Below are 26,595 nucleotides of genomic sequence, written 5' to 3'. Positions count from 1 at the left end.
GCATCATCCCTTCCAAAACTGATGAAGTTTAATACCATTTTCAGAGCAGGATTCATGAATCTATCTTTGTTTTGTTTTATCGTGTTTGCCTACAGAGACAATTTTGCTTTACCTACAGAATATATTTTCTGTGTGCCTCGTGTTCTTTCAGTTTTGCAGCAGTCTGTTCTGGAACGAGTGATCTTTATTATAGGATTGTCACTTTCAGTGCAAATACATGGTCTCCCTGTTACCGGTATGTACTTCTTTCTTAATTCCCAAAACACTGTACAAGATCCAGAAAGCTTCTTGCCATCTCCAGTGTCGATTTTAATAGATATTGAAATTTTACTTTTGTCATTTAGCATCAGCTCATTTTGACCCAGATTGCTTATTTGAAATTGCTTCACTGGGCTTCCTATATATATATATATTTATACATGGTGGGCTCTATACCCGTTGTTTCAGTGCTTTTGAGATGGCTTTGCTATATTAGTTTCTTCAGTTCAATTCCACATTGTTATGACATTTTTCTTTTTTCTTTTTTTGTTTATAAAAGTAGAAATGTTCCATTGCCATTGGCTTCAGGAATAGGCAATTTTTGTAGAATTTCTACTATCTCAGCACACACTTTGTGAGTTTATTAAGTGCTGTCAAACTATGCAGCAGGCTATAAATTTTAGCCTTCTTGTGCTCCATAAATCTCACTTCCTTTTTTTTTTTTTTTTTTATCAGGTGTAATATTAGCTATTATATACTGCTCCAGTCCCTCACTAGAGGTGAAGGATGATGTGAGAGTGAACTATAAATCAGATCTCTTTTTCTTCAGGCATTTTTGCTATCTTTTACAAATATTTTAGTTATTGTTATTAAATGAAAACAGTTAATCCTGAAAACAAGTATTAAAGTAAACTTGGAATGATTTTAAAGTCACATTTCCTTACATGCTTTTTTATGAGAAAGTGCAAAATGTGACACAAGTCTGACTTCTAAGGCCCCATCTTTAAGTCAGTGCTGAAGTCCTTCTCATGTGCCTCAGACACCATGGATATGCTTTCCTTAGGCTTGCTATTTGAAAGAAAGTAGCAGAGGAAGAGTTTGGGTTTTAGTGTGGAAGGGTGAGAGATATGGGAGGGAGTAGAGAGGGATCAACTAATGTGGGTGGCTCCCAAGTTCTGCTTGCCTAAGGTGGATCCAGGTTTTGCCGGAGGTGATGTGAAGAAATGCAAGAAAGCTGCCACTGAATGAGAGACGGGATGTAAGGGGAAGGACAATCCTTAACTAATCTCATCTCATGACATTAGCAGCCTAAATCAGATCCCTGGTGCTCTGTCTTTCTGTGGTGTTTGACACAGTGCTTGTCCACTGCTTTAAGTGCAGGTTATGATGACCGAGGAGGAAAAAATGAGATTTTTGTCACTGTGAATAACCAAAACGTTTGCCTGCTTATTTCCCTTCTACTCTCTTGTCCTTGCTTCCTTCATCTTCCCTGCCACTGCCCCCAGCTTACACTCAGCTGCAGACAGGCAGTGAATATAAACTATGATGTAAGCGAGGATGCTCTTCCTTCTGCAGAGAAGAGCTTTTTTGTGGCATGGATGGGATGGTATTATGTCCCCCTCCTTTTCTGCCTCAGCTCAGAGACTCCCTCAGCTCCAGTCAATTGTCTAAGGCCTGTATGGGCTCTCCTGCACTCCCTTAGAACTGTTCATTCAGCCTGGGGGCCTTCTCTGTACCCACTAGCCCCACAAACTCAGCAGACCCAGGACATGCATCCCTGGATGTGTCCCCACGCTCCCTCTGTCATCGGCATCATGAAGAGGCTCTAGGAATCAGAGATGGTCTCTGGTGAAAGGACTGCACTACCACCACCTAGTTTGGTGTATATGCTCTGCCTACTGAACCAACTTTAGCTGAAGTCAAGACAGTGTTTGTCTTCCTGCTCAATCTTCATAAGTTCATGGGCACTTTTGAGGAGTGTGTAGCTTTCTTGCCCATATACCTCACTATATAGTATATCATATTGAACTTCACACTGTTCTTGTGGAGAGGGCGCTAGCAAAACCCACTGAGATCATATGGAGTCTCATTAAAAATAGGCCCAGTCCCATGAAATATTGATTGCTCTCTGGCCTCTGTCGGTTGGAAGGGGGTTGCTGTTTTTCATGAGACACTCAACACCTCACAGGACTGTGCTCTTTAACTTCACCATGTGATTGCCAATGAAAAGGATGAGTGGGAGTGCCTTGTTCCTACGTCTCTAACATCCTATAGTTTTACACTAGTATTTATAGCTCTAGTAATGCCCCTGAGCTGCTCATCTCCCTGTATAGAAGCTAATCAGCAGAGAAGTATTATTGATACCCAGCCCCTTCCCTGATCTTACAGAGGAAGAAATAATTCAGTTCCTGAAAGCTGTAAAACAAAAAGCAGGACTACAGCATGGACCTACAACAAGGGGCCTTTTATTTAATCAACAGATTGAGCTGTTCCTTGTTCAAGAAATTCATGTCAAATATTCCTCCTTTGCTCAAGATCTGTCACTATGCTGATGATCAGAAAGTTGTATTTTACTTGAGGATCATGTTTTGATGGAGCAAATATGGTGCAATTGCACACAGGTGCAAGAGATCACGAGCATATCCATGATAAGAAGTGCTTCAAGGAGGAGTCCAATAGGCTGTGTTTAGAAAAGCTTAATCCTCCTACAGTGGAGATGTAACAGTGAGCTGTCCGCTTGCAGTCTCAACATCCTTATTTATGGCATAAAGTATAACTATTTCTTACAGCCAGTCCAGGGTTAGACTTTTATGTGTTGCTAATTTGAGAATCTCCCAATTTTTCTATTATGTATGTTTGTAGTTAGTGGGAGTGTAGTTAGTTTGAATTTTCACAAACCATTATTTGAATCTGGGCATCTAAACTTCTACTTTAACCACATTATGAAATCCCATCTTGTTTAGGACCAGGCATTAAAGGTAATCTCACATGGGTTCAAAGAGTCACTAAATAAAAAGAGAAGCTTAACCATAAGAGGTTTACTGTGGCCCTTTAAATGCAGCTCTTGCCTGAGTTCTGATCATGTGCAAGACTCTGAACCTGGAAGACATAATTGTGAATAGAATAAAAGAGACATCTGCATAATAATATGGGTGCCAATGAATCTTTACCGGGTGATGGCCCTATCCCAGAGATGCACCATTATTACAGCAAATTTATGAGAGAGTGCCCATCTGGGCAACTTAGCCTGCATGAATTCAAGAAACTCCTTGGTCTGCAAGGGCTGGATCCACAGGGAGATCTATACATTAAACGAGTGTTTGATATCTTTGATCTGAACCAGGTAAAACTTCTTTTCTTCTTTAATCGTACACTATTGCTTGTGAGTTGTAGCCTTCAGGCTTTTCTTTGTGCTCTGTTCAAAAAAACGCTGTTGTGGACAGGGTTGCTGCTGTGGTGCACCAGAGGCCAAGAGGTGGGACTGTCCTTTGAGAGCTTTCAGTAGAACTCTTGCTAGTACTTTTCCAGGGACGCTTTAAAAATGTCAAGAAGCAATTCGAAAAATGAGATGTAATTTGCAGTTCACTGGTTATTCTTCTATCCTCTGCTTATCCAATGCTTGTATGTGAGTATATAAAAATATTCAAACGATCAAATACAAAGTTAATGCAGTCCTTTTTCACAACAGTATTAGGCAAAAGGGAAAATATGATCTCCACTTAACCAGTGAAGCGCATCACAGAAAAACAGATTTGCCCAAAGTACTGAACTGAGTGTATGGCAGAGAGGAAAATGTAATTAAGATAAGGAGATAATACACAGCGCTCAAATTACAAGACTAGATAGACTGAATGAAGAGGTAAAGCAAATTCTCTTGGCTGTAATTCCAGTTTACCCTCCCAGCTACTGCAATAAGTGCTTGTGATTGCAGTTTGCTCTCCCTAATGTAGCTGCCTGTTTGGGAACAGGCAACGTCAAAACTCTGTCCATCTAGTATTTGTATGTTGCACCTTCCATTAGGTGTAGGTGACCTTAGACTATGTGGTTGTGAAGGAAGAAGGTGAAAGATATCTTACAACTGCCAGACTGGCAGACAAGAGTGGGATATTTTCTAGATCTGTCTTGAGGACTGCCTTATGCTGGTAGGTCCTCACTGCAATGCTGCAGTGTATCTACCAGCACATGCTCTGCAAATTTTTGAGACCTTAAGATTCTGGATTGATGTAGAAGTGTGGAGAGTGAAATAAATGTGGGTTTCAGAGAGAGAATTTGCTCACATTTAGTTACAAGGGCAATGGCCAGATACAAACAAAATGGCAACTATGAAGAAGCAACAAAATGACCCAGCTAATGGTCAGTTCTCTGTATGGTGTTTCAGAGTTTTGTCACCCTGCTATGCAGACACTCATCACTCATACATGAAGCAGTAAGGCTGCCGGACAGTGAAGTAAATTTTCCCCTAAGAATTACTGAGCAGATGCAAACAGGCACTTAATAAATGTGTTTTAAACGTAAAGGGACAGTACATATCACATGGCAGAAGGAGATATGAGGAGCCATGCTGGGACCTGTTAGCTGCAGGACATGCTGTCCTTTTAACATAGCTTTCTGGATCTCTGTCCTGAAAGATCTCAGCTGCTTCATCTGTATGACTGAACTTGCCTCTTTTACTGGGAACATTCTTGTTACTTCTTTCTGAACTTTACCTATCATTGTCGTTATCCTCATCTTCATCCGCTGAAACAAGATCGGTCATGGGGAAAGGATGGAAAAATAGGATAATGGACAGGAATTCAGTATCTCAGAAAAATTGCTTTGCTACCCATTGCATTGCTAACCTTTGCACTTTTCAGGGATATGTCCTTGTGAGACAGGAGAGTATGGCTGTATAGCCAATACAAGAGAGTATTTTCTACTACTTTTTTTTTCCCTGTGTCTCTGTTCTGTAATGCTAGGAGTCAGAGATGTAAGAATTATAACCTGAGCCCATGCCAACAGATTTGTCATATTTTTATCTCTATGCCGTATAATGATTGCCTTTCTGTTATGGCCTGATTTTTTTTTTTTTTTTTCCTAATATTGTTAACAGTACTCTGTGTTTTCAAGACTGATAAGCACTATTTTTAAGGCATAGTTTTAGACACAACAAATATCAATCAAATACTTTTCAAGTATGTGTCTATGATGCTTTTTATGTAGTGAAGCTGGAAATAAAGCAGCCTCTCAGAGCAGGAGAAAGGAATGCTGTTATTGATAAAGTAAAATAAGAGGATCTCCTCATTCCACATATTCACTTTTTGTCCTTTACCTTTTATACAGCTTTTTTCCTCCACAGGGGATTCTGGTGGAAAAATAAGCTTTCATCCTGAAAAGTGCTTTTAGTTAAGTACAGATATGTGAAGAGTGAGTCAATGGAAAGCTTACTGGGAGTATTGCACTGGGGTCTCTTGAATAGCAACCACTATTCTACAAATAAGGGATCATTATCTTTCTACAACATTATGTAGAACACTTAGACACTGCACAATATTAAACAGATGATAATTTTTCATCTGCAAACCACCAAAGTTAATGCATGTGAGTGATTGCATGTACAATACACATGGATTCAGAGATAATTTGGTCATTTGGGCTTTTGCCCACATTCAGTTTCGCTCAGAACTACAGAAATTTCTCAAGTTTGTAGGTCAAAATTTGATTTCCTCTGCTTTTCACTCTTGTCTGGTTGTTCCTTTCTAGTAAAGGGGTTTTTATCACACTGAGCACTGGGGTATATAAAATTTCTTGATATAAATGTTTTCCTTTTTCTTTCCTTTTACATAGCAAAGTTGTTTAGCTAGACAGCTAGCAAACTTGAACTTTCTCTCATATTTCTCCTAGCCAACATTTATACATTTATAAAAGAATATGACCTGTTCTTTTCCCTTGTCTAACTTCTTGTGGCCAGACATGGTTAGCAAGTGGAGTTTTTATGATGTAAAACAGTCCTGACTTCTATTGCTGAAGCTATTATATAAAAACATATAATCTGTGGACTGCTTTAAAAAAAAAACATTTGGGAAGACTTAAGTCATTTAATCAAGTCTTACGTTGTCAGAATAAAATATTTCTTTCTTATATAGGCTTCTGTTTTCTTACAAATAGGAATCTCCTCAGAAAGCTGTGTTAAAGTGTTAGGCCTGAGGTTAATCTACAATTCCAATTATAGTAGTCTAATGCTTCTTGAGATAAGTTGGGGTCATCCATGCTTAGGGGTATTCCATTGTGAACATGACGGTCAAATGCTCTTAAAAAGTCTGTAGGCTTTCTCATCTGTTTCCTGTATGCCCTGTTTAAAACTTCTAGCAAGCAAAGTGTGAAATATTAATCTCGTAGGAAGCCAGTGAGATTTGTGTGAAAAAAAATAAAGTTTGCATTTTTGCATTGCATTTCACCTCCTTACTAGCCTTGGTCCTTCTAGTTTTGGTTTGTTACAGACATCTTTCACAGACATCTTGTCACAGCTTACCAATGGAAGTCTTCAAAACTAATGTTTTCTTTAAAATGCAAGTGCAAAAAAAAATTTGTTTTTAAATCAGATATTTAACTATGCCACTTCAGGGAAAAAATGATCACAGTCTTCATTCTTAAGCTATTTGTCATAAAAATTGAAAAATCTCCAACCAAAAACAAATAGCAAATAAAAGTAAGCTAAAATGCTTATTTTATTCTCTCTGCATCTCAGTACAGGCATAACTGTCATGCAGCCCTGGTTTATGTAGCCTAGTGATGAATTTTAGAAAGGAAACAGTTAGGCTTATTTAAAGTGCTTAAGTAGTTGCCAAATATATTGATGTATATTTGGTTTTCTGTGAGAATATATAACAGATTTCAGAGATTTTCATATAATTCAAAATGATGTTGCACCAGTATTAAAGAAGAAAATATGTCTAGAAAAGAATTGTCTGCTATATTGATATTTCAGTGGAAGTGTTATTTTCTCTTAAACAGAATTATGGAGTAAGATCTGTAGTCATCACTGGTACTACTTAACACTTATTCTGAAAAGCCTTCTCACTTCAAATGAAAAACCCAAAGTACTGTCATCCTCTTCTAATAACTTGAAGAAAAGTTTTCAACTACTAAATTTAATGATCAAATATTGCAAGAATTGATTGATCAGGTTCTTGTGACCTGTGAAGGACAACATTTTTATAGTGATATATTTATTTATTATGTGAAACAATATACAGAAAATGGGATGCTGCTGTGTTAGCTCTCTTATTGCTTATTTTGGCATAAATTGTCCTGTTGCTTTGCAAAAAAAAAAAAAAAATAAAAAAAATCATAGAATCACTGGTGGAGAGAGACCCATAAGGATCATCAAGTCCAGCTCCTGGCTCCACATGGGACCATCCAAAATTAAAACCCTCTGAGAGCATTGTCCAACCACTTTTTGAATCCCAGCAGTCTTGGTGCCAAAATACAGTGTGAAAAGTAAAGATTAATATGGTTTTGATTTGTAGCACCAGAGAAAAAGTATGCACGTTCAAGGATTTTCTGCTAACATTTTCTAAAGCATTGGGTAGTTCTCAACTGTGAGTTGTAGTTATATTTTTCCTAAACTTATTGTGCAGACATATACTCCACATTAAAAAGTTTACAAAATCTTTAGTTAAGCAATCAACAAATGATATCAATCTAGTTTGTGCTTTTTAGGATTTAAAGTAGTCCTGTGATAAACTAGACCTCATCTGACATCATTATGCAGATTAGAAATAAGAAAAAAATAAAAGGAATCAATTTCAAATTGTAAAGAAGGAAATTAAAACAGATTATTTGATGTAGAACAGATAATAGGGAATACAAAAATGTGTTACTTCAGTAGAATTTAGATATGTGTCAAATGATGTACGTAGCAATGAAAACTAAATATAAAATCTTTTTTTTCCCCCAAAGAACAAGAGTTTCTTTTCACCCCTCCTACTATGCACAATGCTGACAAGTATTGGTAGGCAGACTGCTGTTTCTCTTTCCCTCATCCTAGCTCCTTCCCTACTGTACTTCTGTGCCCTTATTATTTTGATTTTCAGTGATTTTCAGGTAGACTTTTCATTATCTGATTTTGTGGTCTAACTATAAATAGATGTTATCTTCTCTGGCTCTGTTGGCATGAATTGGATTAGGCAAGTATCTATTCTCAGATATCGTAGCAGAAGGAAATGCACATAATTTGAACACAGAATTCTCTGTGAAAGAAGAGGTTGCAGCTCATATTCTCAGAAAAGCATACAAAGAAATATTTAATATTTTTTTGTATATGTTTTGGTAATGAATGTAACATTATTGACTTTGGGTTGTTTTATTCCTCCACTTTTCCCACTTCCTAAGAACTATAAGAGACAGAAAAATATTTTCATGGATATGAAAATGTTATTTTTTTTTACATGACCCAACTATGCAAGGGTTACATATTACTACACAACAGCTGCCTTCCACGTGCCTGTGACAATAAGAAAAACTTAAGGAATTGCTGGTGAGCAATACTTTACTACCTGAAACCTAAACATTAACTGTCCCCATCTCCTGTGAATTTAGTTAGAATTACTCAGGGTATTTTTGCCAACTCTCCTTTGCTTGAAACTTTGTTTTCCAGTTGAGCTTCATTTCCTGGACTGCCTTCATGTAAGTGTCCCTAGGGTAACTAAGGATTTGCCTAAGGATTGCTGTTGCATCCTCATCTCTGGAGACATTACCAAAGTTGATTCACATTAGATGTGATAGCTAATAGTTGTCAGAGGATGATAACCATAGAAATATTTTCTCAGACTTTTCTGAACAACTTTCCCCTTTTTTTTTGTACTCTAAGTCTTCAAATATTTGTGCAAATTTAAGTTCAGCTGCATGCATAATTTTAGGGATCTCTTCAGGCTGAAAAAACTCTCTGGGCAAGTACATTTTTCCTAGTTTACTCTAACCAACCAGCTTAACCAAAGATGTAAGGCTGCAGCAACAATATATGCATTACACACTACAGTAAGGGGTCAAGAGCCATATAGACTGGTATTGTGCTTGGCAAGATACACTACAGTTCATGCTATTTATTTTCTCTACTTATGATTCTTGTGTTGCCCTTGCACACATGGATAATGCTATCACTTTGCCCAGAGTAATATAATTCTTGTTTTTTCTGATTTTGAACCCTTTTTCATTCTCACAATTGCCTCTAATTAAGCCTACACAACAGGAGATAGATATTTAAAAAAAAAACGCTTTTCTTGACAGTCATGGCTGTCACGTTGTAGAGTCAGCAATAAAATTTGTGTGTCAATCAGTTAATTAGCTTCTAAACAAAAGTCTAGATTAAAGTAAGAACAGAGATGTATCTTAGCCAGAAATAGTCTTTCTGTCAGAAGTAACAAGTCTGCAGCTCTTACTTCTTGAAATATTTTGGCTTTTTGGAGTTGACATGTACATGTAGAAATCCCTTTCACATTAGTTTTGGACACAATGCAACAAAAGCAACAAAACAAATAAAGCCAGACAGTTTGCTATGCCTTAATCTGGAGCAATGTTGCATAAGTTTATTTCAAACATAAGGTAACTAGTCTTATTGCTGTCAATAAGTATGAGATTAAATTATAGTTTGCTGTGTTCAAAATAGTGCAGTTATATTATTTTTGTCACTATGCTTAAGTGCCTTTTAAAGGTACTATACCCTTATTAAAAAAAAATTCATAGAATAGAAACAATGTTCTATAACTATTTAATCTGGCTCCATTGAACACTACTCGTTTATAATCTGTTTTAAAGAATGTCTTTGTTCAGCTTCTTAACTACCTGTAGAATTTTTTTGGAAATCCGGCTTCATATTGATTCCAAAAAAGATGTAGTATTCTTTTACTTTCTGAGAACTTTCAAACAATCATTGGTGCAATTTCACAATCCTGATTTTATTTTCTACTGGTTTGTCACAGCACTTATTGCCGTAATAGTACTAACTTTTGCTGTAAAAGCGTGACGTTACCAGCTAAGAGACTATTTTATCACTATTAGTAAAGCCATCCCTTGCTTAATGTCATTATTTTTGATTTTTTAAATGAAGATTTGTTGGTATGAGTTCTAGTCTAAAAGTTTTAGGTCAGAGTAATTCCCGAGCAATGGCACTGCACCATCAGTCACGGAAAAGCTGATTCTTCAAGTGGAATCCTAAAGTGAGGTCTGTGTCCTGTTCCTATTAGAGCACCTGAGATTCATGGGTTAAGTCAGCCCAGCCTGTAGGTCCTTTACAAAAGGAAATTATAAGGAGAGGTTTAGAGCTGTCTTCTCTGCAGCTACTCAGTGACCAACATAATGCACAAAACTGAAGCAATTACATTTCCATAACAATGTACGTAGGGCTTCTCTGAAATTTTCATTTAAGTATAAACGAATTAGAATGTACTCTACAGTCATTATGGAGCATATTGCTACCATTACCAGCTAACACCCTAATTTTGTCACATTATATGAACAGGCAATGAAGATTAACTTTGCACAATTAATCATAATTACTTTTAAACACCGTTCGTTAAATTATTATATAGATAAAGAGAACAGTAATTTTAATGGGAAAGAGTTCATTAATCTGTATGGATATTTTAAAGAAATTTTAAGTATTTTTCAAAAGGGCAGCCATCATTTATTTCTATTTATTGCCTTATTATTTATGAATAGAGAAAATGAAGGCCACTCCTAGTTTACATTTTGTTCTTTTTCCCCTTTATCACATAAGCATTGCTTAAGCCCAGAAGTATGTGCAATTGTGATTAACATATTCGTTGAGGAAAACAATGTCAGTGAGCTGAGCTTTGGGAATACAAATTGCAGAAAAAGTGCAACAGAAATCAGATGATCTGTTTTAACCAACCTGGTTGCAAACTCATTTAGAGACACTAAATGTACAGCTTTCTTGTAACAAAATGCGATATATAATCTCTCATTGTTGATAGAAATAAAAAAAGCCTACAAGGTAAAGAAAGTAGAGTGTTAACTTTTTCCTTCGTTGAGGTCCTTTATGGGATAATACAGAGTAGTTTAGCCTTCTTGCATACAACCTTTGAGACTTTAATTCCTAAAATCTGATGCAGGAACACCTGTGATTATTTGCCAACGTGCTTCCTTTGCCACTAAAAAAAGAGCATCCTTTCCCCTAGAAGGCATCTGTGTCCTCAAAGTTCTTTTTCTATAGTTTTGTTTTGCTGGGGTTTTTCAAAAAATAAAAGTTTGCTTGAACTGTCAGCAAGAAATTTGATGAAAAAATAGAAAGCTTTGTGGTTATGGTTGTGTTTTTTAGTTTACTCTGTCTTCCTACTGCTTTGTCATATATCAAGGAAGATGCTCCTAAAAGCATGAGCAAAGGCTCAACATTAGGGGTGGAGAAAGCTGAATCATCCAAGAGATGATGGCAGAGGGCTACATTATTTGAGCACAAGATTTTCTTCTGCACAACCCTCCTGGACACTACTCTGTCATGCTGTCAGCCTCAGCCCCGTGCCTTGGTGATATTCCCGTCTCCCTCCTTGTCCAATAACCTTGAAAGAAAATAGTAAGTGATGGCAAGGGGTTGGGGAGAAGGAGGGAGAAGGGGGAATTTAAAAAATAAATAATTGTTGGTCATCTTAGCATTTTGGATTTCTGAAAGTTTTGCCAGCAAACCTGAAAGCCTGGTATTTTCTAAGTCACCAAGCAAAGCAGGTCTTCTTTATCTGGACAAGGCAGAACTTTGCATAACAGTTAGGTTAACATAGCCTGGCCTCTTTATGTAACAGAGAGTATGCACCTATCACAAAACCATGTAATGATTTGCCACTCCTAATTTCCTGCTTCTTCCTTCATCCTTACCTAACAGCCTTTGCATGTCAAGAGTTTCCCCTCTGTCACTGTGGCGTATGACAGATTTGTTTACTTAGGAAACCGGTGATTCTAGCCACAGCCTGATGGAGGTCTGGAGTCCTCTCCAAGCCCCAGACCCCAACATCAGACCTCAGGGACATGCTGAAATTGGGGAAGATGAAGTGGAGCAAAATGAATCCACTTTTAGTTTTCTGATATTGGAGAAATCAGTACTATGAAATGGAGGAGCACACAGGATTAGCTATAAATTTCACACAAGTTATTCTGAGCTGTTGTAATCTGCTCTTTGACCTGTGCCAATATATACATAAGTGCTTCTCTCTGCATTATCAGGCTTAAGTAATAGTCTAAGAAATGGGGTGGGGAGGGTAGGTGGCTTAACTTTCTAAGCCCTGGGCTTGAAATACCTGAACAGTCTATATTTGCATGCTTGCTAATCCAGATGCAATCTGTTGAGCTATTCTCCTGCTGTAGGATTGAGTTCTGTGCAGTTTAGGGGCAAAATTGAAAACAACACCATTTATTTTGCATGCTTTTATTATTATGTGAGTCCTCAGTACTCTTAAGTAAGATGATGAGTTCAAAATTAGTAGGGTTTTACAGGAATAGAAACCATTCTTTTCCATATGCATAACTATTGTGTGCCACAGGAGATGGCTGGCTAAAAAACCCAGCAGCTATCTCAGTAGGGCTGCATCAACACTACCAGAAATCCATGTGCAAGAGCTACACAGCCAAGATGCCCAAGTCTGGTTGTTTTAGCCCACCCTTGAGTGACTGCACTGTTTTGCAGTATTCAGAGTTTCCAAGTCAATTATTTTTAATCTGCATTCAAATAATTTGAAGCTGTGAGAGTTTTTTTAAGGACGTGAAGATTAACAACACTATTCCAGGAATCAAAGCATAATGCCCTTTTCAGGCTTCCAGGTTTGAGTACTAATTCTTGTTGCATAAGGCTGCCATTCCTTTACTGTCCTGCTTTTCCTTTGCAGGCTGTCCTGACTGAATAAAAGTCAGCAGCCTCAATTGTACATACGCCGACATTCTGAAGATAAAACATCTCATAAAAAGCTAATATTAAATTACTCTGTTCTCAGGAGACCCCATAGCTAATGAACAGCTCCATTTTTATACACTCTTTTGTACTTGTCTAGCTGCAGGTAAATCTCAGTGTTTTTGGCAGAAAGGAAGATGTCACCTGTCATTTGCTACTTTCTAGCTAGGTTTTCAAAACAGTTATTCTCAAACATGTAAAGGTGCTTCAAATAAAAAAAAAACAGTTTCTGGATTGTAAGTCCTCAGACCTTGACACCATTCCTTTGAGTATGTGGGCTGTATCATTGTGATTAGCCTGACCTAGACTAAAGCGAACTACTAACTTCTGCTTAAAACCAATTTAGGTGTAAGTTCTCCACCTAAATATTTTTCTCCAGACTTTCTCAGCTCCAGCTCACATCTCCTGTAACCTCTCCAGTATTGGTGAACTGAGCTTAGACTCTCAGGCCTTTACTTGGTTGGTTTTTATCGTCTTTCTCTGATTCTGACATCTCTGAACAGCTTTTAGTTGATCAGGAGTTGGGCAGTGCCAGAAGGTTCTGCTAGCAGAATCAAGGCACTCAGACTGTCATTTTTGCCTGCATGGAAACTTGCTCTGAAATTAGTCTAATGCCTACGTGTCAAAGGTGTTCTAAAATGAAAAGGACAAATTCTGCTGTGTATAATCACTGAAACATGGTGGGATGAATCACATAACTGGTACGCCATCATTGAGGGCTATAAGCTTTTAGAAGGGATAGGCGAAGTTGGAGAGGTCAGGGAGTTGTCCTTTATGCTTAAGAGTCTTAAGAGTTATAATGCCTTTATGCCTATGAGGTGCTCTCTGAGAAAGTCAGGAGAAAAAAGACAGTATGTGGGTTAAAATTAGGGATGAGACCAATAAAGGACATCTGGTGTTTGGGCTCTACTACAGACCACCTGATCAAGATGAACCTGTTGATGAGGCCTTCCTGCATCAGCTACAAGAAATTTCATGCTCACAGACTCTCGTACTGATGAGGGATTTCAACCACCCATATATCCACTGGCAAGACAACATGACAAGCTGTAAGCAATCCAGGAGACTCCAGGAGTTCGTTGAAGATAACTTTCTAGTCCAAGTATTAGACAGTCTGACCAGAGGTGAACTGTTGCTAGACTTCCTCACCAATGCAGAGAAGATGGTTAAAGATATTAAGATTGGAGGCAGCCTGGACAGCAGCAACCACACCCTTGTTGAGTTTGTGATCTTGAGGAATGTAGGCCTGGCAAAGAGCAAACTTCCAGTTGTTTAAGAAATTGTTGGATACAATCTCTTGGGAAGTTGTTCTTACAGACAGTGGGATGGAACAAAGCTGACTACGTTTTAAGGATGCCTTTCTGAGAGTACAAGAGCTCTCCATCCCTCAGAACAAGAAAGCAGTCAGGGGAGAAAGGAAACTGGCATGGATAGGCAAGGATCTGCTGGTCAAACTGAGGGAAAAGAAGAGCAAGTACAGGCAATATAAATGAGGGCATGTCACCTGGGAAGAATACAGGAATGCTGTCCAGATTTGCAGATATAGGATTAGGAAAGCCAAGGGAGACACAGAACTAAACTTGGTGAGGGATGTTAAAAACAACAAGAAGGGGTTCTATAGGTACATAGGTTTAGAGAGGGTCCAGAGGAGGGTCATGAAAATGATCCAAAGTCTGGAGCACCTCTCCTATGAAGACAGTCTAAAGGAACTGGGCCTGTTCAGCCTGGAAAAGAGAAGGCTGAGAGGAGACCTCATTGAGGCCTTCCAAAATTTGAAAGGAGTTTATAAACAGGAGGGAAATCAACTTTTTACATGGGTAGATAGCAATAGGACAAAGAGTAATGGTTTTAAACTAAAGGAAGGGAGATTTAGATTAGATGTCATGGGGAAGTTTTTTACTGAGAGAGTGGTGAGGTGCTGGAACAGGCTGCCCAGAGAGGCTATGGATGCCCAATCCCTGGAGTTTTTTAAGGCCAGGTTGGATGGGGCCCTGGGCAATCTGATCTAGTACTTGATCTAGCAGCTGGCAGCCCTGCCTATGGTAGGGGCGTTAGAACTTGATGATCCTTGAGGTCCCTTCCAACCCAAGCCATTCTAGAATTCGTTCTGTGATTCTATGATAATTAGTGAGATCTCCACCATACTAAAGGACTTTTTTCATAAATGCCTGCTTGACACGGACTGATGGCTGTAATTAACTTAGCAAATCCAAAGGCTTGGTGTCCAAGGCATGTCCTTCAGATGTGAGGTTCATCTTGAAAGCAAGGGCTTGTACAGAGGGTGCAGAGTATTGTCCAGGTCTTGGAAAGTGTTCAAGAAGGGAGAGAGAACTCATCCCTGTAGGGGCTGAGGGTGAATGTGCCAGTCCTGCTGGGGAGTTGCTAGCCCAGATTGCTCTCCTGGTCAGGGCAGGGCAAGCCCAGGACGCCCATTTTGCAGGCAGGGCCTGCACTGCTCCATGGGGCCTTGGGGCAGTGGGCTGGGTGGGCAGGGAGAGCAGGGCTCTGAAGATTTGTGTCATGTAATCAAAAAATACTGCTTCCAATTTAGGAGTCTGCTTTTGGGCTTATTTTGTGAATCAAACTTTGTTACAAGGGACTTCAAAAATACCTGTCAATGAAATCTAAGTAACTTAAACACAGCATCCAAAGAAACTGCTGTGCACGACAGTCACATGGTCTGATCTGACCTTAACCTTCTAGTTTACCTGATCAAGCTGTTAATGACTAAAATTTTAGTTCGTTGTTTTTGTTAAGTCTAAGCCAAGGAGTAGCTCTGGAGGTCTTATTCAGGGGCACATAACAGAAGTTTAGAGGGCATTTGTGGTGGCTCTCCAGCCTGTTTCTCAGAACTGCTTTTGGGAGGTTTTCTCCTACTTTGGAAAGGCGATTTTCCTCCTTTACCGCTGTATCCCGGGAGCATATCTTGTGAGCTTAACCCAGCAGTCTTCATGTGTGCAGGTGGAGAAGTGAGTATGAATTCACCGTTACTCCAGACACCTGTGGTATTGAGGGTAACACACTACCACCAAAGTAGGAAGGGGCAGTCAACTCTCACACACACCTCCATCAGTCCTCTGGTGTCCTAAAATGTCAAAACAGCGGGCTTCATCAGCACTAACTCTTTTAAATAAAAATATTATGAATTACCCCTTTGGAATAGCACAGTAAAACATGAGAAGTAAAGTATTTCTATCTTCTTCCACTAGTAAACAGCTCTGTTTATTCTATTATTTTAAACTTTTTATTATTGTTTATTTTATTAGTTTTATGATAGCCCTTTTCTTGAGATTGAGTGACTTCCTAATAAGCAACAGATACATTAGCATGTGTGCTGCACAGCATGAGGCTTTACAGACCCAGAGACACATGAGGACATACCTCATGTGTATTGTGAATCGTTACAGAGCAGCAGATGGGTATATCAGCACTGCAGTATTCTTTTAATAACATCATAATACATTTATTGTACTATTTATTGTACTCATAGAGTCACAGGATGATCTTCATAAGTTACTGTTATGATTTTTCCATTATTTAATGCACTATTCTGAGGCTCCTGTATGCTACTGTAAAAAGAATAGTATTTCTTTTTATCTGAGAAAACTCTGGATGTCTAACAAGATTTCTACAGCTTTCACATCACCAAGTGTTTTTTTTTTTTTTCTACCCACAATGTACATTTCTTGTGGATAAAAGAGAAACGGCACATTTCTTATCAGTGCCTCTGTACAGTGCTTCTGGTTCCACGCTGTGCAGATAAACGTTGGGCTTCTTAGTATCTCTGTTCCTGGTGTTTTTGAGGTTAGCATGCTGTTCACAGTCTTTGTATGTCCACAACTCCATGTGACTGGGGCTTCTCTAAAAACCACATTGTTTCAGATGTATTTCAGAAGTCTTTTGGTTTCTTTATTTGTTGGGTTTGGGTTTTTTTTTTTTTTTTTTTTTTTGGTTGATTGGTTGGTTGGTTGGTTGGTTTTTTAACCTTTGTCTTTAGTCCCTTCCTGCTTGGGACAGGTCAAGTGACCCACTAGGCAAAAGGTTATGCCCACCATATTAACCTTATTGTTACATTTCCGAAACTTCTGGTATTCTGCTGCTGGTCAGACCGACAGAATTGAAAAACATTGAAAGAAAAGAAACAAAATACTGTTTTCCAAAACCCAAAATTAAATGTAAGAGAGAAAAAAAAGAAAATGAACCTGGCCATGAATATCTAGCAAGCCTAAAATTAATCTGTAGTTTAACTAAATAGTATGAAATTCTATAAAAGGACAGCAATGTGAAATACACCTAATCACATTCTTAGTATATCTATAAAATCCAGGGTTAGAAGTATAATCAGTAAAGTAAAAGGAGCTCTCAATAAAATATCTGATGAAGTATATCTTTGAAATAATATTTCCAAAATTGAAATCCAAATTGGTGTTCCAGAAAGAACCATAAAGTTTGTGGTACATAATGTGTCATTTTTTATTTTTATTTTTTTGGTAAAGTATCTCTTTACTAAAGAGATGGGCCTAATCTTACTTGAAAACTACATGCAGTTATTGTTAAATCTCATTTCAACCCAAACTGTGGTTGAGAAATACCTTTGCCTTTAGTGAATTTGCTGTAATTAAAATTAAAGTAAATCCAGCAATGATGGCAGATCCTGCACAGAGAGTCTGTGAAGCAATGTTCAGCCTGCAAAAGTTATGCATGTGCAATATCTGTCTACATATACACTGAATCTGGTGTGTTTGAAACTTAGGTACTACAGTGCCAAACCACCTTGCACAGAAATCTAAACAAGCACTACAAGTATGGCAATGGGTAAACAACATACCTTTACAGGACTTCTTTTCTTTTATTTTAGTACAGTCCGGAGGACAGACTAATGCCTGCTGATTGCAAAACCTCAGAAGGCAAGATGTGTGTTGATGTAAGGCAATAAAAATAAGTAACATGTTAAACCTACTGGATATTCATCCAATCTTCTCAGCCACAAGCCATCTAAAGCTGATGACAGTCTTTCCAAGGTTTTCCAAGAGGTTGGATTCTGACCAATGTAAATATCACATGATTAAATTTACCAGCTGCTAATTCTTTTTATATGCTCATGGGAAACAGTTGGAGCTAGTAGTCTCCAAATTCAGCAACTGTTTCTTCCACCCTCACCAGATTTTTACAGAAACGGAGGAATCGTCACAGTAGCTTAGACCACTTGACCGTGGAGTCCTGTCCTTGACGGGTTTCCTTCAGTCACATCACAGAAGGAAGCAAAACATACAGAATTAAATCAATCTGAAGTGCTTCTTCCCTGTGATTACCCCCAATCCTCACTATTCAGAAGCTATTTTATGACTTGAAAGCTTTATATTCCATGCGAAATTTATCAGTCAGAGAGACATGATGCTTATATGAATAAAATACAGTTATCCATCACTCATATCCAGATATCCATCATTCATGCTGGGTTTTTGTTTACCATATACAATATTTATTACATGATCTCTCAGATTAATAACACCCGGAGCAGCTCTGTTGCACTGGAAAACATCCACATTTCTGCAGTATGTAAATATAAGCAGCTACACAGTAGACATCTCAGCAGTATGAAGTTGGATATCCAAGACTCCCCTTTTTCTTATGTGGGAGTCTACCACAAACCTGTTTTTTCTTCTCCTCAAACAATGTCAAAAGCTATTGCTGTGAACAAATTTGCTTCCCCCACAGCTTTCCAGGGAGAACAAAACTGCCCGTGCTAACACTCCTTCCTATAGTGCTTCCAGTTGAGCTCTTCCCTTCCAAATGCCAGGGGAAATTTCTATTCTAAGGTGCTTTATAAATCAGCTCATATTATAGTGAATTTGATGACCTGTTTCTGTGAAATTGCCAGAATGAGCAAAAAGCCAACGTTGTTAAACAGGTTTGTTGTTTTTTTTTATTTTTTTTTCTCTCTCTCTCTCCTAGGATGGATTTATAGACTTCTTGGAGTTCATAGCGGCAATAAATTTGGTTATACGAGGAAAAATTGACCAGAAATTGAAATGGTATTTTAAGCTATATGATGCTGATGGAAACGGATGTATTGACAAAAAAGAACTATTGAGCATATTCGCGGTAAGCAAATTATGACCTATAGCAATTGTATCTGGCATGGTGTGTTGTCTCTGAAACAGTGGATCCACATGTGTTGTATTTTACTAGCTGTAAAGCCAAAATTGTTCTGGCTGATGACACTCTGGTTACTAGCTCCTTGCTTACTAAAGTAAACAGTAGTGTTTTACTTTAAACCATAGTTCTACAGCTATATGCTGCTTTAGTGAAAGTGAAAGCCCGTAGAAACAGTAGGAACATTGTTCTGATAAACTGCATCATAAGGCAGGATAGAATTGAAGTAGCATAATGAATAAAACAGATGGTTACAAGGGTTTGTGCCAGTTTAATGTGGCTTCTCCAACTGAACTTCATGCCGGAAACAATATAGGTGTCATCAAAACATTCCAATGTTTTAATTCTTTTTGAAAGGCTTTTAGATTTGTTTACTGTAAATGTCATTACTCTTTTTTTTTTATTATTAAATTGGAAAAACATAATTTTGTCATTAAATCATGAACAGACATTTCAATATAAATACTATAGACATTTTTGCAGAAAAGAATGGGTCGATTTCAAACCTATGAAAACAAAGCAGGGTAATTTTTTGCTATGAAATGTTTTCCAGCTTGCTCTAGTGAATGAATCTTTTGCACTTCAGTAGCTGCTTTCATCCGGAAAGTATTATAGGGTTTCTTGCAAATATGAAGATCAAGGCTCTGCTGCAGGGAACATAAAATCTAAATAGTTATTTAAAGTGATAATAAACAAGGAACTTACTTTTCCCAAATTCTGTCTTACTGCTGGTGCCTGGATAGGCACTTTCAGGAGCTACTGACCCAAATAAAACGAGCCAGAGCCAGATTAACCGCAAATGAAATTGATGCATCCCTTTATAAAGAACAGTGTTCTAAAGGCAGGAGAGTCTGCACAGCCCAGATTTCTCCTCTTTTAAGACTAATGTCATCTTTCTACTGTAGATATTCTCAAACATTTTTCACTTGAAGGCATTGATGCAACTGCCTTTGTCTTGCGCTTTATCTGAAAAGAGAATTAAAATCATTTTAATGTAAAGATTTATTTTTTTGCTTAACTTGTTTTAAACCGGTTCAAGCTTCCAGTTGTTTGCTTCTCTTTTGGAGTAACAGACCTTAAACCTGCAGAAGTCATTTTACTTAAGCTAGATTAAAATAGGCGGGCACTAAACAAAAATAAAAATACAGGCTCACAGCCATTAAGAGCTCTGCTTAAACTGAGCATGAGTAAACAAAGGCTTATCCAAAAAGATATATCAGATCTGAGACTCTAATTTAGACCAAAGAAGTCCAGTTAAAACTTCATTGGTCTCTACAGCTATACAAATTTGGACCAGCAGGTCATTATAAGCCATCAAAATTCTGCCCAGACCACCTTGCACCCTGTCAGCAGCCTAGTTAATTTTTTTATTATTTAGAGGGGTTCTGTGGTAGTGATTCAACTACATCAGGAATGACTGCTTTACTCTCAGTGCTACAACAAAATTAACTATGACAGATGTACAGCCTTATGAAAGCTGCACTGGGGTCGGACTTATAAAATACCAAAGAGTATCTGAAGTATGTGTGAGTAATACAAACAAGATTATGTACCTATTGTTTGTAAAATTCTTGCAATTTCTGGGGACTCTGTGCAAAGTATGGTAGACAGTGGTGGTCAGGAATTCCATATCAGTGCTGAACTCATTTAACATACATTTTAATTAAACACCATGATTTCTAAAATAATATCAGGAATACCAAAAGAAATGACCGGTGAATTTGTTTTATACTGTACAGTTCATCTCAAGATGATTCAATCTAAAAAAATGTCTCTTGTATGTCCATTATAGAACATACATGTGTGTTTTCATATATATTTTTATCTATTAGGATGTTAGGAAATACTACTTCTATTAAAGGGTGGTCAGGCACTGGAATGGGCTGCCCAGGGATGTGGTGGAGTCACCGGCCCTGGAGGTGTTCAAGGAATGTTTGGACATTGTGTTGAGGGTCATGGTTTAATGAGAACTATTGGTGATGGGTGGATGGTTGGACTGGGTGATCCTGTGGGTCTTTTCCAACCTTGGTGATTCTATGATTCTATGATCTATTTTCCCAGTCACTTAAGAAATAATTACGATATTGATTTTGAGTTCAGCTCTGTCAGTATGTGCTTGTTGCACTGGACTGCCATTTATTAACATATAGGCTTCTATTTTATTGACCAGAATGATCAAAATTATGCAAAAATAATTGCAGAATTTTGCAGAAGCATTCATTTATACCTTTATTCTTGGATACCTTTGCCATAGAAGAAGTAGAGGGGACACTTCTTTCTTAGAATTGTCCCCTTTTTTAGGGGACAGCTGAATTCTGCCAACTTCCAGGACTGCCACTCTAACTTTATTAGTGATTAGTAAGTTAAACATGTTTTAATAGAAGATAAACTTAGGCTTTCTCATCATGTGCTTTCAGCTGTGAAAAATAATACTATATTTAAATCACACAGATCATAGGGCACTCCCTGAACACAGAGATCTCTCTAGGGTGAAAAAAAAAAGTGCTGGTGTGGATTGAACAAGTGCACTGAACAACAGAGGTGCCACGTGGTTTCAGAAGACCTTCAAAGATATGTAAATGCAGTCTCTAATCTTCAGGCTGTGTGATGTTAATTAAATTTCCAATCCTCATTACTGAAGATTTACTTGAAATAGCAATTTATTTAGTGTTTTTGAAGGGCTGTTGAACTAAAGAGCTGCATCCCAATTACTGCAGTTGCCAGTGTATTGTTTTCATAACTCGAAGGAAAAAGGTCTGAAAGAACTTTCTGCATTTCTATCTCCAGGCTATCCAGGCTATTAATGGACAGACCAACATGACTGCCGAAGAATTCACTAACATGATATTTCAGAAGATAGATGTGAACAATGATGGTAAGAATCTAGGTTTTCTTGATACTGGCAGTATTTACCCCCCCATGAGGGAGTGTGGGATCAGAAAGGGAGCTGAGCATACAACTGAAGAACTTAAAACCTGAATCTGTATTCTCTAAAATTTACAGTGAAATGTTAATCAACTGCCTCTATTAACTTAGCACAGGAATTGCACATAGTAGTGGCTAAAACGTGAAGGTCTTGCACTGTTCATCCAAAATGCCAATCCTCTGGCTGCTCAGCAAAATCAACATGATCAAAAATCTGCCTAAACGTGTGTCTTAACTTGCCTAAACTGAGTAAGAAAACCAAAATGCAAGGTTGCACGTGCCACGTTTGAAAAGATTGGACAGCATATTCGGTGTATCTTCAGAATCTGAATGTTAACATATGCTAAGACATGCTATTGTTTCTTCTCAAGAGAGCTAGATTAAGCCAATTGGACTTGCAGTTAGAAACTAAAGCTTTAACTCACTGCTTTGGAGTTGTTTTTAACATAAGATGTGTCATGTGACACCTCCTATTTCTAACCATGAAAATCCTCCTTCCACTGGCATCTACTGAAATCATTAACAAATTAAGAACATTAGGAAAGCATTGCTGAGCAAGATCAGATGCAAGCAGGATTTTAGGCTTTAATGCTGTTGTTCATTATTTGGGGGTCTTACTTTGTGTATTAAAGTTACTCTTAGGAAAGCTGTTTGCAATATATAATCAGGACATAAATAATGATTGGTAGAGCATTTTTGTCTACCTACTTGAACCATTGTTTGGATGAAGGCAAATAATAGACTCCAAACAACATAGTCATATTCTAGAATCTAACCTCAATACTATGATTATTTTTACTTTGGCCCCTGTGTTGATATTTGTTCACTGCAAGTAATAGTTGTATCTGAGCTAGACAATTAGCTGAAAAAGTAATTTGTATGTCTTACATTTTAGCAGTGGGATGCAAGAACATGAATTATTCAGAATCCTCTTCATAATGCCCCTATTTCAAGCTGCTTTCCATAGCTAGTTATTTTTAAATGACTGCAAAGCAGCAGGATAAAACCAACCTGAGGAATAAGACAAACATTTCTAAGTTAATCTTAAACTATGCTATCATCGTGTAGCTGCTTATTAAATATACATCTATATCAAATAAAAATAAAATGTAAATAGACAAATAAGTTGTGATCTCCTTCATCACATTAAAATACAAGAAATAATCTTGTGGCTGTGGGGAACAATTCCTAAAACAAATCTCCTGATGGCTTTCCAATTTATTTTCATTATGTGAAGGAAATCTGAGGCTTGTGATAGTCCCATTCAGCCAGTGTAACTTCTCACTGGTATCTGCAGTGTTCTTTGTACAATTGCATTTTGGTATTGTTACTTTGGAATAACCAGAGACTCCGCTCACTGCAGCCTAAGTGCCAGGACTTGCATCAGAAGGGGTCCTTTCACTGTAATAGTCTGCTTACAGTGCAGACAGTACCACATAACTGAACAGGTGCTAAGTCATCCAGCTATTTTCTCTTCTCCTGACCTCTTGTAATTTATTATTTCAGTAAGAAATCATTCATTACTGTGATTTAAAGAAAAGTGGTTTTGTAGTTATCTTGAAGCTTCTAAAGTATTACCTGATTCTGGCATGAACCCCTAAAAAAATCACTTTCTAAAAGAAATCTAAAAAAACAAGACCATTTTAGTTGCTTAGAAGAATTTCTCTAAGCAAACCGCTTAATAGATTTTTTACTATATCTTATCCTGGCTCTAGATAATCCTAATAGTTAACAGAGGGGCCATGCCTTGTAATCCTCAGCAAATCATGCTCTAGTCTCTGGTAAAGCCACCTATAAGATAAACTGCAGTTTCCTTGGTAAGAATATGTCTGTGCAGCTAAATTCAGTCTAAGCGCTATAGTTGGCTTAAACTTCTGCGATAGCAGTCTTTGATCTCTTTTAGCATGAAAGGTGAGTCTGAGTTCTAGAATTTGGTGCAAAATAGGAATATATTAGAAAATATTCTTCCTGTACTTGCATATCAGCAATGAAGAATAGAGAATATTGTTGAGGGAAATGACTTGGCTTGAATGGCCTTGTGTTGTGTTGAGAATGATTGCTACATTCTTTGGTTCCTAAGGAGTATCTGATTTCCTTTTAGGGGAACTGACTTTAGAAGAGTTTATCACTGGTGTGGAAAGAGACGAAGATCTAATGGAATTGATTACGAAAAGTTTTGACCTTTCCAATGTAATCAAAGTCATACAGAACGGCAGGCGGCACAGCATCTGAAGGGTTCAGTGACGGATGTTGCATCTGTGTCATTGACTCAGGGAAGATAATATTTCCTACATTCAGAGAGCTTGATGTTGTCAAAACCAGCCCAGACAGTACTGACCCACCAGCTCTAAGAAAAATTCTCCCTTGGAATTTTCACTCTTGATTCCACATCTCTCCACTTCTTTATTCTGTCTCTCACTAATGACCTTGGCAGCTACAGAACACAAACTTTTGCCCATGTGTAATAGAAAAGATATTTGATGCAGTACAAATAATTTGTTTGGTTGGTTTCTATGAACACCTCAGGGTAATCAATAAAACAGTGAGATTGCAAAATGCAACCTTCCTAGAAGACATGAAGTTAATACATTTATTATTCCAACTGTAGGTTCATTAACCTACTATTTTAGTGTAGCGATAGGTAGGACTGGCTTCTATCTGGGTCCCTTAAAAACAGAGCCTAATTTGCATTAATTTAACATTTGCTCTAATCAGCGTTTAAAATAACAGAAGATTCTTGGGGAAACACCTCAGTCAGCTCAGTATTCCAGATATGCATCCTCTTTAACAAGCCATCTACCACTCTTGATTTTATTACATCTGTAAATTAAAATAATGTGATGCTCTCATGCTTTTTGCAGGGTTCGACTACTGTTCTTTCCAATTAACATTTAGAGAAGCACTGGAATGAAATTTTGTTTACTTTGTAGAGTAAAATTAGAATTTCAAAGAATGGTTAAAACAAATGACTTTTTAGGCACTGGAACAAACATCATCTGGTTTCCCAGAGATTTGTGTCCTTTCACTTATATATCCTTTGCAAAACAATTATTTTCACTGGGCTCTTTGCCATGGCTGCACGAGACAAAAGGTAAGAAGTATCATGACTGTTTCATACTGGTGGGACTGCTGGCTTCTGCCAAACAGACTGTTTAATAGCTGCATTCTTCCTGCCTTTCCTTGACAGGGAGTACAAATTATGGTATGTCTGTCCTGCCCAAATACTTGGGCGAAAGCTTTTAGCAATTTAGTCTCTTTGAGACTTCTACCTTCTTTCAAACTGGGTTGCAATCATCTCTGAATGTGGTAGTCGTTAGGAGTGCAGAGAAGAGATTTCTAGATGGCATGATCACAGATGCCTCATTTTCTTAGTAAACCATGTTAAAAACAACTCAACTTTTCTTTTTAATAGACAAGAGTAATTCTATGTTCTGAAATGTAATTGTATGGGTTGTCTAAAAAGTGAAAATTTCTAGTTCTGTCTGGTTCTGTTGGGATAGATTCCTTCTCAAGTTTGCAACAAGATGTATGAAATCACTACAATTATATCATAAGTACTCCTTGGCTGGCAGTGCCATGACACGAATACTACATGCTCTCAGAAGCATCAACTTAAGACAAAATAATTAGTGCATGGATTGCTGTAGGTTGAATAAACAGTTACTAAAACTTCCATATGAAAAAGCTTTTCATCTAAATTCACTACAAATCCACGTCCCTTTGCACAAGAAATATGCTCCATCATCTGCAATTATCTCAGGTTCTAGTTTGATCAATAAAATATACTAAAAGTATGCAACAAGCATCACTTGACATTATAAACAGTTCTGACATTATAATTCTGACATTTGAATCTTGTATATCTTTTCCAGAAAAAAAAAAAAAAAGAATGATCTATGAGATTTCTGGTGGGTTTGAACTTTAAGTTCTTGTATTTATTCATTGTTGACATGTTAATATCACACTGTCGTTATCAGTTTTCTCACACCTAGGCTTCAAAAAATCACTTTTGTTAATATCCTTCTTTTACATTTAGATTCTATGAGGGTGGTGTTCTTCAAAACAGGCTTTAAAATATTTTAAATACAGTTGTCCAGTCTAAGCAATTTGGGTGTATGGTTAACAGCTGTGTTTTGGATACTTGCTTTTAAACTAATGACTACTGACTTTGAAACTGACTACTGTCTATGTATGCTGGATCTTTTTTTTTTTTTTTTTTTTTAATAAATTGATTTTAAAAAGAATATTTGAATTTACCCATTTTTTTCTGTGTAAATGTAATTACATGAAGTGAATTACCTATTCAAGAAGAGTGTTGTTTTGTATTAAAAATATCATTTGTAAAGAAATTCTTATTCTTTTGTTGTTGTTAGTCTAAATTTTAAAGGGGCATGTGATATTCTCACCTTCCATACTTCAATATAAAATAATTTAGCAGAAACCTGTATAATTAAGTATATTTTGTTTAGTATAGCATATCATATTTCCAAAAATATCCACATACAGCAACTCCACATGCATTTGAGGGTCCTTGTAAGATTCCATCTAAATTTTTATTAGTTAATTAACATGAAGTTCAACTAGCTACTTCAGTATTATTTGATACA

General features: G+C 37.4%; 1 protein-coding gene across 1 annotated transcript in view; it reads left to right on the top strand.

Moving 5' to 3' along the window:
• Window positions 1-26,328, top strand: part of LOC121109303 (guanylyl cyclase-activating protein 3) — a 61,867-nt gene extending 35,539 nt beyond the window's left edge. The window contains exons 6-8 of the mRNA XM_046904610.1: window positions 18,863-19,012; window positions 21,851-21,938; window positions 24,090-26,328. Of these exons, the coding sequence (XP_046760566.1) occupies window positions 18,863-19,012; window positions 21,851-21,938; window positions 24,090-24,220 (369 nt within the window). The 3' untranslated portion in view covers window positions 24,221-26,328. The remainder of the gene's footprint in view (window positions 1-18,862; window positions 19,013-21,850; window positions 21,939-24,089) is intronic.
• The last annotated feature ends 267 nt before the right edge of the window (window positions 26,329-26,595 follow it).

This window comes from Gallus gallus, chromosome 1 (genome assembly GCF_016699485.2).
Source record: "Gallus gallus isolate bGalGal1 chromosome 1, bGalGal1.mat.broiler.GRCg7b, whole genome shotgun sequence".
In the NCBI taxonomy this organism is placed as follows: domain Eukaryota; kingdom Metazoa; phylum Chordata; class Aves; order Galliformes; family Phasianidae; genus Gallus; species Gallus gallus.
The sequence above is the reverse complement of the archived record's forward strand: the minus strand, read 5'-3'. Positions and strand labels throughout refer to the sequence as shown.